At 35.7% G+C, this 13,888-nt stretch overlaps 1 protein-coding gene across 1 annotated transcript in view; it reads right to left on the bottom strand.

The window, feature by feature from the left end:
* LOC130245362 (voltage-dependent calcium channel subunit alpha-2/delta-1) overlaps positions 1-13,888 on the bottom strand; it is a 220,288-nt gene that overhangs the window by 189,567 nt on the left and 16,833 nt on the right. Inside the window, 2 exon segments of the mRNA XM_056478029.1 lie at positions 9,738-9,854; positions 10,681-10,762. Coding sequence (XP_056334004.1) covers positions 9,738-9,854; positions 10,681-10,762 — 199 coding nt within the window.

Genomic DNA, 13,888 nt, shown 5'->3' with positions numbered 1-13,888 from the left:
ATGTTTTAGTTTTAAAATGCATAAGTTTTGCTACGGTTACACCTTCCGTCCACACTACCCCAAGGTTTTCGAGCCCAGAAAACGGAGCTTTTTGAAAATGATGAAGAGGCTATTTTGGTTTTAAAATGCTGCTGCTCCATGTCAGTGTGGATGGAGAAAACGGAGACAACTGAAAATGGAGGCGTGACTGCAGACATTCGGCTATCTGATTGGGACTTTTTCCTCAATATTAAGTGCACAAAGTTAAGTCTTGCATCATTCACTTGTAAGTTCAGACATTGCAAGTTTGATATGGAAAACAAATTACCGAGGACACGTCGGGTAAAAGGGAACAGTGTACTTTATAACGTCATTAACATCACCCTGGCTACATGGTTACATATTTATTCTTATGAATGGTTATTGTCTTCACCTTCTCAACAGAAAGGGCTGCGATCGGCTTTAGAAATGAAAGCGCTGTTCACCGATAGCGGGAAGAACAGCTGCGGTTACAGTCTATATGCGCATAATTCGCGGTTATCACAGGTAATCCATAATAGACACAGTGGAGAAAACGTGTCAGGATCCACAAGTGTGGCTTTAACAGCCAAGAGGAAAGGAAAAGTTACCTTACAAACACGCCAGCGGGTCAAATGTCCAAAGTGAGAGAGAGAGAGGCAGAGATGGAATTTTACAGCAATTCTCTGTAGTAGTGAAATAGCGGCTTGTGTGCTATGCTGCCTTCATTGTAGTAAGAGCGTTATTTACTCGCCCTCGCCCCCTTCACCATAATATTCTACTGCGACATCGCGCATAGAAGATAAATGACGTCATTACGTAATAACCGGTTATGATCTATTACTGAACCGATATCAATAATTTTGACACCCCTAGTAACGAGTAACGATGCAGCACATAAAAAAAATCTATCGGAGTAAAAGTATTAAACTTATCGAAAATATGTACTGAAGTAAAAGTGGAAGGAGGAGAAAAAACAATACTCCAGTAGAGTACAGATACAGCCTTTTAGTACTTAAGTAGAGTAGTGAAGTAGTTCTACTTCGTTACTATACATCTCTGATGATACGAGGAAACTGTCTGTTTTCATTTTGATATTAACAACTTAACAGACACCAAAAATGTTGAGGTGTCTTGTAGCTACATGTTTATATGAATGTCATCTTCACTGTATGCATATTTTTAACAAAACTGAGCCTATAATATAACTGCCTCCGTTAATTTTCATTGAAAAATATGAAACATATCCTGTCTCTTTTGCTGAATATCAGTTTTAATAATCAATAATGGCCATTATAAAAGTATAACATAGAATAAGTTCATACAATATAGGAAATAAAGGCAAGCAATCAGTCTAATGTGCAGAATCAGTGTCCGCGGTTACATAAATTAATATATTAACTTATCTTTGCGCTCAGCCGTTACCTGAGAACAAGTGATAGATTCAATTGACCAAAGAGTCATTAGATAAAGACATGATGAATTAAATATTACATTTAACTGTCCGACGTGCACTGCTCTCATCTGGGAAGGTGTGCTCAAAGCACTCGCTGACTGCCTGAAGCTCAGACATCCACATATGCTGCAGCGCATGCCAGAGTGTCTCTGTGTGTGTGTGGTCAAGTGATGTGCGTTCTCAGTGGTATAGTGTGGATGAAGATTTTTTTCTGAAACGCCAGTGTGGATGTGGATCGTTTTCATTCTAAAAACGCTGTTTTAAAACTAAAATGCATTAGTGCAAACGGGGCCTTTGTAGTTGACTTTTTAATATTACTAATTGTTTTAAACAAACAATTCACAGCATACAAACAAACTAAAATATTCCTTTACATTTGGACATTTCCTGCCTTTTTTGCTGAAATCAATAATATGATTTTTGTCATCAATAATATGATTGCCTTACACCCTTATCGTTAAAGTAAACTCAAAATCAGGGGCGTTACTAAACATAAAGCTCTATATAACTATAGGTTATAAAGCTCTATATATTTTAAATATTTATTATAAATTTATTTATTTATTTATTTTCAATAAATATAACTATTTATATTTATTATCAATACATAAATTATTATTCATATTATTATTCATATTCATATTATTATACAATTATTATTCTAAATAATAAATAACAGAAATCAATCCTAAATGTAACTGGAAAATATACAACTGGAGCAATATGCTAAGATCACTTAAGAAATCTTTTGCATGAATATTAATTATGACAATTCTAATGAAATTCTATAGTTTGTATATGTTTTATAGAATTATCTGTTGTCTTAGACCCGACTCATGGCCAAGACTGAACTAAGTCTTACCTCCCTGCCTCATTATCCCTCCTTTATGCTTCATAGCCATGCTTAGTCAAAGTAAGATCATCATAATATATGAACTTTAATTTTGTCGACATGCAAAACTCGCTGCGTTCCGACATCTCTGCTTAAAAGGCTATCACTTCGGTTTCACAGCACATGTAAACAGCCGTTATTCACACCGGGAGGAGGAGCAGCGCGTCAGTGTAAATGACTTCCTCATGGGGCTTCAAACAAAAAAACACCAATATCCGGTCTAGCAAATCCTCGCTCCATCAGCCTGATCTTATCTTCCACAAGACAATTGTGTGATAAACTGTGATGTAAAAAAACAAATTAAACATATTGTAGTGAAACATTTACATTAAACCTTTCCAACAAATCCCTTAGCCGCTATGAACAAAGGCATCCAGCTATCAGTACAGGCAAACAAAATGCAGATAAAAGTGTTTGGACTAATAAAACCTCATGAGAATCACTTCATAATTGTAATGATTAAGGATAAAGCAATACTAATAAACAGAACGTATCACTTCATACAGGGTTTTTGCTGATATCATAATGTCAAATTTAAGACTTTTTAAGACCAAATTTAAGAGATTTAAGAGCATTAAGCATTGAATTTAAGACCTATATCACAATATCAAAAACACGCATACACAAAGAGAAAATACTAAATCACAAAATTAGTGGTAAAATAAATGTATTCAAATTGAACAGTCTTAAAGACCGGTTAGATGCACCATTAAACTACAGAAAAAACCAAACAAACAAACAAATATCTTAAGGCTGATTTATACTTTTGCCTGGTGCCGCATAGCGCACCTCACGAAATGGACGAAGCTTTTATACTTGACGCGTAAAGTCAGACGGATAAACAGAGAAGTAGAAAGATTCTGGAACTAGGTCATATCATTAATATCATTGAAGATTTTTAAGGTAATTGTTTTTTATTATTTTTAGAATTTATTATAATGATTATGAATTTTTTTTATAAACATTCAAGATTTTTTTAAATCAAACTTTGATGCATCACTTGCTTTTGTTCATATCTCGGGCAGTTCTATCTATTCAAGTTAAATATAAATGGCAACAGAACATGGGTTGTTCTACAATTATGTTTTTTTATTGTGGCACGAATAAAAGCAAAACCAAAAAAAAAGTACACTTACTAAAAAATACTAAGGTTTTATATTCATTTTTTTTTTATTTTGCCCACTCGACAATTCACACATTACTGTCTGGCTAGTTTCTGTCCTCTACTAACAAGCTAAAAAGGCTTAGGTTCAAATATTCTTTTCCAATTATCAAAGACAGAATTTGTTACTTAATTTTAGTTTGTAACTTGTACATTTTTTTAATTCAAAATTGGAACATATACATCAGTGTAAAACCTGTGAATGGTGGTAAAACATTCTGTAATATTAAAACCACATGGGTCTCCACTCAACAGGGTCTCTTTTGTTTTAACAAACTTATCCCTCAGGTTTTTCCAAACTTTTACAAAAACTTTCCTCCTTTCCGTTGCAATTTCAAGCCAAGAATTATTGGTCATCTGGTTCTCCCTATGATCACGCATAGATAGATCATAAAGATGTCTGTACAGGCGTACCTGTTTCAGACAAAATCTTTTCAAAGTGTTACATATTCAACTCAAATCAAACGCGGTGCCGCGCGAACTGTTCACCAGAGTCTAAAAAAATTTTGTGAGCTCCGCCAGCCGAAATCATGTCGCACGCACCCAAAGCGAACCTCCGCAATGATGACGTCACATTCGCTGCGCACACTGAGTTCAAAAACAGAAAGCTGATTGGCTATTGCATGTTGGTCTCATTTGTAGTTGTAATACCGCAAATTACCTTTGGACTAGTGAAATAAAGAACTACAACACCACGAAAACCAAGTAACAACAACAAAAAAGAATATAAATGAGCATTAGATGTAGCGCTACATGGACATCGGAAAAATAAGACCTGTGCAAAAATATTTCAGACCTTGAACAACGAATTTAAGACTTTAAGGTATAAAATTTATATTTTAGACTTTAAGACCCTGCGGAAACCCTGTTTATAGTACACAAAAGAAATAACACAATGTCTGCCTCATTTGTGATAAGAAGATTTGTGAATGTTTCACCTCGACTGATGCAATTTGGAACATTTGGAGATAAAAAAAATGCTATTCTCATAAAAAGTAATACTTTGCAATGCTAAGGTAAAATAGATTTTGTATGCTTTTTTAAGTGTAATAAGCACCACACGCACGCACGCACGCACGCACGCACACATACATATGAAGTAAAGCAGTGTAAAATACAGTAGGAAAATAACTCCTCATTAGCCTCCGCATTTCCAACAAAAGGCATCAATATCTGGTCTAGGAAAACCTCTCTGCATCAGCCTGCTCTAATCTTCGTGTCTGCAATACACAAGCCAATTGTGTGACAGACTGTGGTGTTAAAAAAGATCAAATGTACACTAGTAAAACATTTAGGGAAGTTAAACTCTTTAAATCCCTTAGCCTACATGAACAAAGGCATCCAGCTTTCCAAAGGCAAACTATTACACTATTTATACTACAAAATGATGAAGAATACTGCATAGGTATGTGATTTGGAACACAGCTACAGTTTAGCTCTAACCACCTCCAACTCACACCTGCATAATAGTTTATAGTAGTGTTGAACACCTTGAATAGTTAGATCAGGTGTGTTTAATTAGGGTTGGCACTAAATCGTGCAGATTTACAGCCCTCCAGGAATCGAGTTTGAGACCTATAAACTGGAGTGTGTGTGTGTGTAAAGTTTAAAGTCAAAATAATACATTTATTTTATAACTCATTGACAGTGCCCCTTTCCATCATGTTTTGGGGATTGTCGCTTTAAATTCAAATGAGATTGTGCTCTTTCCAAAAGAGGCTGGAGCTACAAACATCTGCGCATCACCATAACAGCAGATTCAAAACATGACTTTTTATCTCTGCAAAAACAATTAAAATGTCAAAAGAAGCGGTTTAGAAAAGGTAGTACAGTGTTCATTTGTGCATTCTAAAACTACACATTTATAATGTCTCATAGCCAATGACATTATCTACGGCAGGTACGGTGTGGAAACTCTAATGGAGTTCGACTGCTTCTCCCGCAGGGCTGTTTATGCTAATGAGGGAGAGATCTTTTGTAATGGGTGGGACTTTCACCCTCCAATATCCAATAACATGTATAAATGGAGAATGTCAATCAAAGTGTTTCTATAGTCAGATTTTAGAAAAAAAATATTAATACATTTTTACCATTAGAGGCTGGTTATCATACCCGTCTACCATCCCATTTTTGCTGGGATTCTCCCTTATTTTACCATTCTATCCCGCTATCATCTCGTTTAGGCATTTTCTCGTATTTGTCCCGTATTTTTAATCTTTCTATGAAAAGTGAAAGTAGCATCAAAGAGCTGATCTCAAATGTGATATAATTGCAAAAGCTGTTCAAGAGGATTATGCTTTTGCTTTATTTCGACTTGAAAGCATGTTGAAATTAATATTGAAATGCTGTGCGTTGACTGTCCAATCTCTGCATCAGTCCAGTCATGTATCGAAAACTGGACTGTCACAGTTTCAATTTACTAGAACTTATATGTTAAGCTGCTTTGACACAATCTACATTGTAAAAGCTCTATAGAAATAAAGATGATTGAATTGAACAGAATATCGATGCTGACTGAAGGACACGCTCCGTAGTGATAAAGACACTGTTCCCAGATCAGCTTCTGTACACGCAATTTGAAGAGGAGTGAAAGTGAACACTTTTGGATTTGGGTGTGTTTGTAAACAGACAAATACACTGCATAATATGCAAACATGTCCATCCTGGCATGTTTTACTTTAACCTGTTAGCCAGCACTCAATTTAGGGGATTTACACCTACCTAACTTTAAATAGTAACAGTTCCTGACTCCAGTAAGCTACAAACACAAATTAGGTATCATTGGAAAGACACTTTGAGCTTTACTGTGGTAAAGGTATATAAAAATATAATAAGTTATACATTACAAAGTTATGAGAAAAAAATTGTACTGTGTTCAATATTTGTTTTCCATACAAACACAGGAAAACATTAATGTAATGTCCTACAGTACATTACAAAAAAAAAAAAAAAAACTTGAAGGCCAAGTGTTTTATGAGTTTATATTTCAAATTTAATGAAGATGGCATGCAAAATGAGATTTCTGTAAAAGGTTTACCAAGGCTATGTCGATGTCCTTCTCTCCCTCACCGTCAGAGGCATTTTCTCAAAAACGACTTTCCGACACTAAAACAGTAACAGTTGCTGAATGATTTGGTCTACATTCACAGTTTATGTATCATTGGAAAAAAGACATTCTGGGCTTTATTATCAATCATCTAGAGTTTATAATGCTCAAAATGAAAACAAGTTATAGATGCTCAAGTAATGTAAAAAAATTCCACTGCACTAAACATTTTATTATTTTATAAACAAATATGTGAAATTTGTCCTGAAACAACAGAGAAAAGTAATAGGTCAAAAGCCACACATCTCTTGAGTATGTTTTTAATTTGATGCCAATATTATGCTAAATGAAATTTCTGGAAATATTTTTCTGAGACAACGTCTTGTGATTTTGCAGTCTGATAAACACAAACAGTTTTGTCATAAATGAGCATAAACAGTTACAAAAGTAATCGAATGCTTCCATTTTAGATCTGTGGATTCTTAAAGAGACAGCTTTGTTATCAAACAAAACAGTGGATCGGAATGAGAGATTCGCTACTCTTCACTAAATAACTTTAATCAATATTTAAATTCAGTGAATAAATGTGAATGAGATTTTATGACTTGATTTAATTTCTGTATAGACTATTGATTTTATAAGGGCTAAACTTTTTATTTTACTTCCAATATGTTCTAATGTTTGTTATTCTATCATCTGAAGCTAAGTTCCTCTCTATATTTGTATTAAACCCCTCATAAAAGTAATTTTTGCATAATTGGATTCCTTTAATCTCCATTTTAAGTGAAAATGAAACTCCTCATTTAAAATATGAGGAACGACAGCTTTCACACACAACTTAAACACAGTAGGAAAATGACAACTCATTAGTGTCTTAGTAAATGACACCTCCAACAAAAAGGCATCAATATCCGCTCTGGCAAAACCTCACTGCATCAGCCTGGTCTAATCTTCCTGTCTGCGATACGCAAGACAATTGTGTGACAAACTGTGATGTAAAAAAGATTAAATGTATTCTAGTGACACATTTAAGTCAACGTTAAGCGTTCTGGGGACACCGAGAGAGGGTGCAATGAAAAACAAGAGCACGGGTGCATTATTGAGACAGATGTGAGCGAAAGAGCCAGGAAAATCCCAAAGGCCTTTCTGTCTGTCACTAAAACACCTGAGTAATGGGCTGAGAAGAACAAGTCCAAACATCCCTCTCCCTCTCCTGCCTCTCGGAAAGACAACAACATTATTCACACAAACTAATACAATCATCGCCCGACAGCCTTGACCACTACTGAGATTCCCTGTGCATGCTAATGGAGGCATGGGTAGACAAACCCCACGGCAGCGACGCCAACCCCTCTAGGTCTGCAGACTGGCATCAGTGAGCCAGGGAAAGCCCGACACATCTGCGGTCGGCTCAGATACCCGGAGTCTTTCAGAAGCTGATAACAATTATAACCCGCTGGCATACGTCCATCCATCCATCTTTTTCTGCAAAGGGTGTGCCAGCTGGCGAGGGCAAAGACACTCACACACATACTAACTACAGTACACACATACTCACTGATGGCTAGATCAGATGCAGGTCAGTGCGAACACGCATGAGGGTGTGTGCTATTTTATTTTGCAGTGTATGGGACAGCTGTTCAATGGCAAATAAACATCCTAAAATGAGATTAACAGCAAATGCTTTGTGATTATATGCTGGTTTACAAACTAAATAATTCATTTATCTGTTGAAATGCAACAAAAAAATTTAAATAAATTTGTAAATTCATTTAAAAAATATAAAAATGTTTTAACATTTAAAATAGGTAAGTAAATATATATTTACACACTCACTGGCCACTTTATTAGGTACACCTGTCCAACTGATCATTAATGCAAATTTATACAAGACAACAGTAAGTCAAATAACCAGTCGTTACAACAGAGGTCTGCAGAAGAGCGTCTTTGAATGCACAACAGATCCAGCCTTGAGGCGGATGGGCTACAGCAGCAGAAGACCAAAACGGGTGCCACTCCTGTCAGATAAGAACAGGAAACTGAGGAAACAATTCGCACAGGCTCACCAAAATCAGACAATAGAAGAAAATTTTTTTTAGTTTTCTGTCAATTTCTTGCGACATTCGCATGGTATAGTGTCAGAACTTGGCGTTAACAACATGAAAGCATGGATCTATTCTGCCTTGCATCCATGATTCAGGGTAGTGGTGGTGGTATAATTGTGTGAGAGATACTTTCTTGGCGCACTTTGGGCCCATTAGTACCAACTGAGCATTGTGGCAACAGCACCGCCTACCTAAGTAATGTTGCTTACCATATTCATCCCTTTATGACCACATTGTACCCATCTTCTGATGGCTACTTCCAGCAGGATAACACGCCATCATGTCATAAAGCATGAAACTGGTTTCTTGAATATGACAATGAGTTCACTGTAGCTAGATGGCCTCCACAGTCACCAGAACTCAATCCAATAGAGCACCTGCGGGATGTGGTGGAATGGAAGATTCGCGTCTTGGATGCGCAGCCGACAAATCTGAAGCAATTGCAGGATGCTATCATGTCAATATGGACCAAAATCTCTGAGGAATATTTCCAGTACATTGTTGAATCTATGCCACAAAGGATTAAGGCAGTTCTGAAGGCAAAAGTGGGTCCAACTTGGTAATAGTAAGGTGTACCTAATAAAGTGGCTAGTGAGTATTTCTATATATATATATATATATATATATATATATATATATATATATATATATATATATACACACACACAAGAAATAATATTTTTTTTGTATTCTTCTGTTTATGCATAAGAATGTCAAAAAATGTAAACAAAAACAATAAAATATTTATGTAATTACACATTTGTAATACAAAAAGTGTTTTAACAAAACATAAATTTATGTGTGTGCATGTGTGGGAGTGAAAATAAATATTACAAATTTGATATTTATATATATAAGCTATATATAAATATTGATATACAGTAAGCTATATATGAGTGTTATGAGTGTGCAGTTATGTTACATAAATATGTATGTATTTACATGTAATATATACATTTATATTAAACTAAATATGATGTTTGTTATGTAACTTGTTTATTTCAATAAAGCACACGCATAAAACACTAAATATTTATATCCATAACTCACATAAATATATTAAAACAGGATGGTCTTACCTCTAGAGCTGTGGCTCGCTTTTTCAAAAAGTTTTCTATATTCCGTGCTGCTGTTTCCACAAGCTGAACTGCATTATTTGATCGCACAGTGAAAGACTTCTGATTATCCATAAAGATCTGCAATAACGGAGAGGAAAAGACACTCATTAGGGGCTCTCCTAATGAACTAACAAGATGATGGCTTACTGGTAATGATTGTTTTGATAATTAAGCATGCTTTTATTGAGGCTTAACTCTCACTCACGATTTGCTTGTGTAAATACACATCAAATACACATTCATCTTAATGCTCAGGTGTGTGTGTACACGTTTATGTGGTTTACAGGGACAAAGCTGTTTAATGACGTGTATGAAATAGTTGTACTCTATTTAGGTGGCCTCTGTGTCTCTTGTCCCTGTAATTAATAAAAAAGTGCTTAAAAATCATACTTAAAGGGGACTTTGGAAAATTAAAAATGCATCTCGATGATTATTTTCTATAGTGAATGATAACGATATATGTATTTCGATACAAGTTGTTAATGCTTCAACTTTTAAAAGAGTATCCCAACCATGACTGAAGGCGGATATTGCTGGCAGGAATGTGAAACGAGCGTGCTAAACAATACTGGGTGACGCAGGATGACCTATTTTCAACCGGTAATTTTCGAATCTCTATTATCAACACAATTATAGATTCCTGTTGTTGCATATTTCTGCTGTGTGATTGGCTCTTAGGATCAATATAGAGTAAAAATATCCAGAGCTTATCATCATTATATATTTTAATGCGATTCGATATGATATTGTTTATCGGCCAAGTCCAAGTTGGGTGGCGAAAAGGTCATATAATAAGCGTTTTGTACTGAATAAAATATGTTAAGCCTATAGAGTGTCCCTGTAACTACGTATATAAGTATGTGTATGACTGTGTGCATGTGTGTGAAGTTTTTGGACCTCTGACCTGTCTTAGATTATCTCCAGCACTGGCTGTGTCTGCTAGAGAAACCAGCTCTTGTTGCAGCTGATCTACCCACTCTTTTATCCTGCAAAAACAAACAATCTTATTAGTTATGGAAATAAATTAACAGATAGGCAGAAGGATGGACAGACAGACAGACATAAGATAGTCAGATCTATATGCATACTTTTGTGGTAAAAAAAAAATGTGATAATTAATTCTGTATGGAGTAAGTCATAATCATAAAGAGGGCAACATAAGCGAGTCATATGGCAGTACAGTAAATGGCAGGTGCATTAAATAGTACCACAAAAAACAAAATAGTTAGTTAGCAAACTGTACTTGAGATAAATAACCTAGAGGAAATGAAACTGTCCTTTAGTTTAAACACACCACACTTCAAGTACACTTTACCACAGTCTTTATTTCATGAGTTTTTGTAAAGATTGGGGGTTTTAATTAAAAGTTCATGTAGTCCTGATAACTTAAACTAAATTAATTTAACATTAATTTGCTCAAGAACTTATTTGCATATAAATGCAGAAATACCAAACATTACAGAAAGCCCACAGGAGATATACATATATATTCTCCTCTGACCTCTGGCATCAACAAGGCATTTGCGCTCTCTGTAAATCCTAGAGATAGTTGTGCGTGAAAATCCCAGTAGATCAGCAGTTTCAGAAATACTCAGACCAGCCCAGTCTGGCACCAACAATCTTGCCACGTTCAAAGTCACTTAAATCACCTTTCTTCCCCATTCTGATGCTCGGTTTGAACTGCAGCAGATCGTCTTGACTATGTCTACATGCTGCCATGTGATTGTCTGATTAGAATTTTGCGTTAACGAGCAGTTGGACAGATGTACCTAATAAAGAGGGGTATATATATATATATATATACCCGCAATATCACACGAGTAACAGTGGGAGGCATGCCTTAGTCTCCCACCAGAGACGATATACAGCCACGTCGCACTGCTATGACTGTGATATTGCGTTTACACAACAGTTTGACAGCATAATCATTCATTCATTCATTTTTTTCCGGTTTAGTCCCTTTATTAATCCAGGGTCGCCACAGCGGAATAAACCGCCAACTTTTCCAGCACATTTTATGCAGCGGATGCCCTTCCTGCTGCAACTCATCTCTGGAAAACATCCATACACACTCAATCACTACGGACAATTTTGCCTACCCAATTCATCTGTACCGCATGTCTTTAGACTGTGGTGGAAACCGGAGCACCTGGAGGAAACCCACGCGAATGCAGGGAGAACATGCAAACCCCACAAAAACGCCAACTGACCTGGCCGAGGCTCGAACCAGCAACCTTCTTGCTGTGAGGCGACAGGACTACCTTCTGCGTCGCCCAGCAAAATCATGTATATAAAAAAAGAAAAATCAAACACGGAGAGTCTCAAAACCCTTCTGTAAGAGGAACTACTTTCTTCCGCCATTCATACATATCTGCAGCTGAAGTCAGAGCAGCAGAAGCTGTTACTAACTCACCAACGTCACTTTAGAGCTAGTATTTGAATGATTCTCTAGCGTAATGTCTAAAGTTATGACAAAACAGGTGACAAAACAATATTACTATAGTATAAATACAGCACTACAACATACAAAAGAAAGAGATCGAATTAGAAAGTTCTGTTTAATAATGATTTGATCAGCTGTTGTTTGAAAGTACCCTGGTTATCTCTCTTAGTGCTTATTATGCGGTCTCTGTCGATTCAAGAACCAGACAGAACTGTTGTGTATATATATATATATATATATATATATATATATATATATATATATATATATATATATATATATATATACACATATACACACACAGTTGAAGTCAGAATTATTAGCCCCCTTGAATTATTAGGCCCCCTGTTTATTTTTTTTCCCCCAATTTCTGTTTAATGGAGAGATTATTTTTTTCAACACATTTCTAAACATAATAGTTTTAATAACTCATCTCTAATAACTGATTTATTTTATCTTTGCCATGATGACAGTAAATAATATTTGACTAGATATTTTTTCAAGACACTTTTATACAGCTTAAAGGTGACATTTAAAGGCTTAACTAGGTTAATTAGGTTAACTAGGCAGGTTAGGGTAATTAGGCAAGTTATTGTATAACGATGGTTTGTTCTGTAGACTATCGAATAAAAATATAGCTATATAGCTATATATAGCTATATATATATATATATATATATATATATATATATATATAGCTATATATATATATATATATATATATATATATATATATATATATATATATATATATATATATATATATATATATATATATATATATAATTCATTTTCTTTCCGGCTTAGTCTCTCTATTAATCTGGGGTCGCCACATCGGAATACACCGCCAACTTATTCAGCATACCGTATGTTTCACGCAGTGGATGCCCTTCCAGCTGCAACCCATCACTGGGAAACACCCATACACTCCCACTCACACACATACACTACGGACAACTTTTAGCTTACCCAATTCATGTACCACATGTCTTTGGACTTGTGGGGGAAACCGGAGCACCCGGAGGAAACCCACGTGAATGTGGGGAGAACATGCAAACTCCAAACAGAAATGCCAACTGACCCAGCCGAGGCTTGAACTAGTGACCTTCTTGCTGTGAGGCGACAACACTATCTACTGCGCCACTGCAACGCCCCATATATATATAAAACCACAAGGAAGGTAAACAGAAAACATTTAACAGACAAATAAAAAACAACAATCAGTTCAGAATGGTTTAAGAAACTCATTAACCCTTCAGAAATCGTGAGCCGATAATTACTTTACTTTTTCAACAAACTCACTTTTTCCAGTGACTCTGCATGGTTATATAACATCTGATCAATATTAATTATTAACACTACTGTATGAACACGTTTTGCTGGAAGCATTCTTTCCTCCTGATGTTCACGGAAGTCCTTATATACAATGGAAGATAAATAGGCCACAGCTAATTCATGGGCCATCAGGATGAAGTCACGTGGCCTCTGTAATGATCACAGATCTAAAATTACACAAACTGTGATATGAAATTCAGGAGGTGTGTGTGTGTGTGTGTGTGTGTGTGTGAGTGTGAAGTCTATCAGAGAACTAGAGATATTTCTTGAAGACCTGTGTATTTATGATGGGGAGAGCGGGACACAAACTAACACTATTTTCACACATTAATAT

Source organism: Danio aesculapii, chromosome 18, assembly GCF_903798145.1.
Source record: "Danio aesculapii chromosome 18, fDanAes4.1, whole genome shotgun sequence".
NCBI lineage: Eukaryota > Metazoa > Chordata > Actinopteri > Cypriniformes > Danionidae > Danio > Danio aesculapii.
The sequence above is the reverse complement of the archived record's forward strand: the minus strand, read 5'-3'. Positions and strand labels throughout refer to the sequence as shown.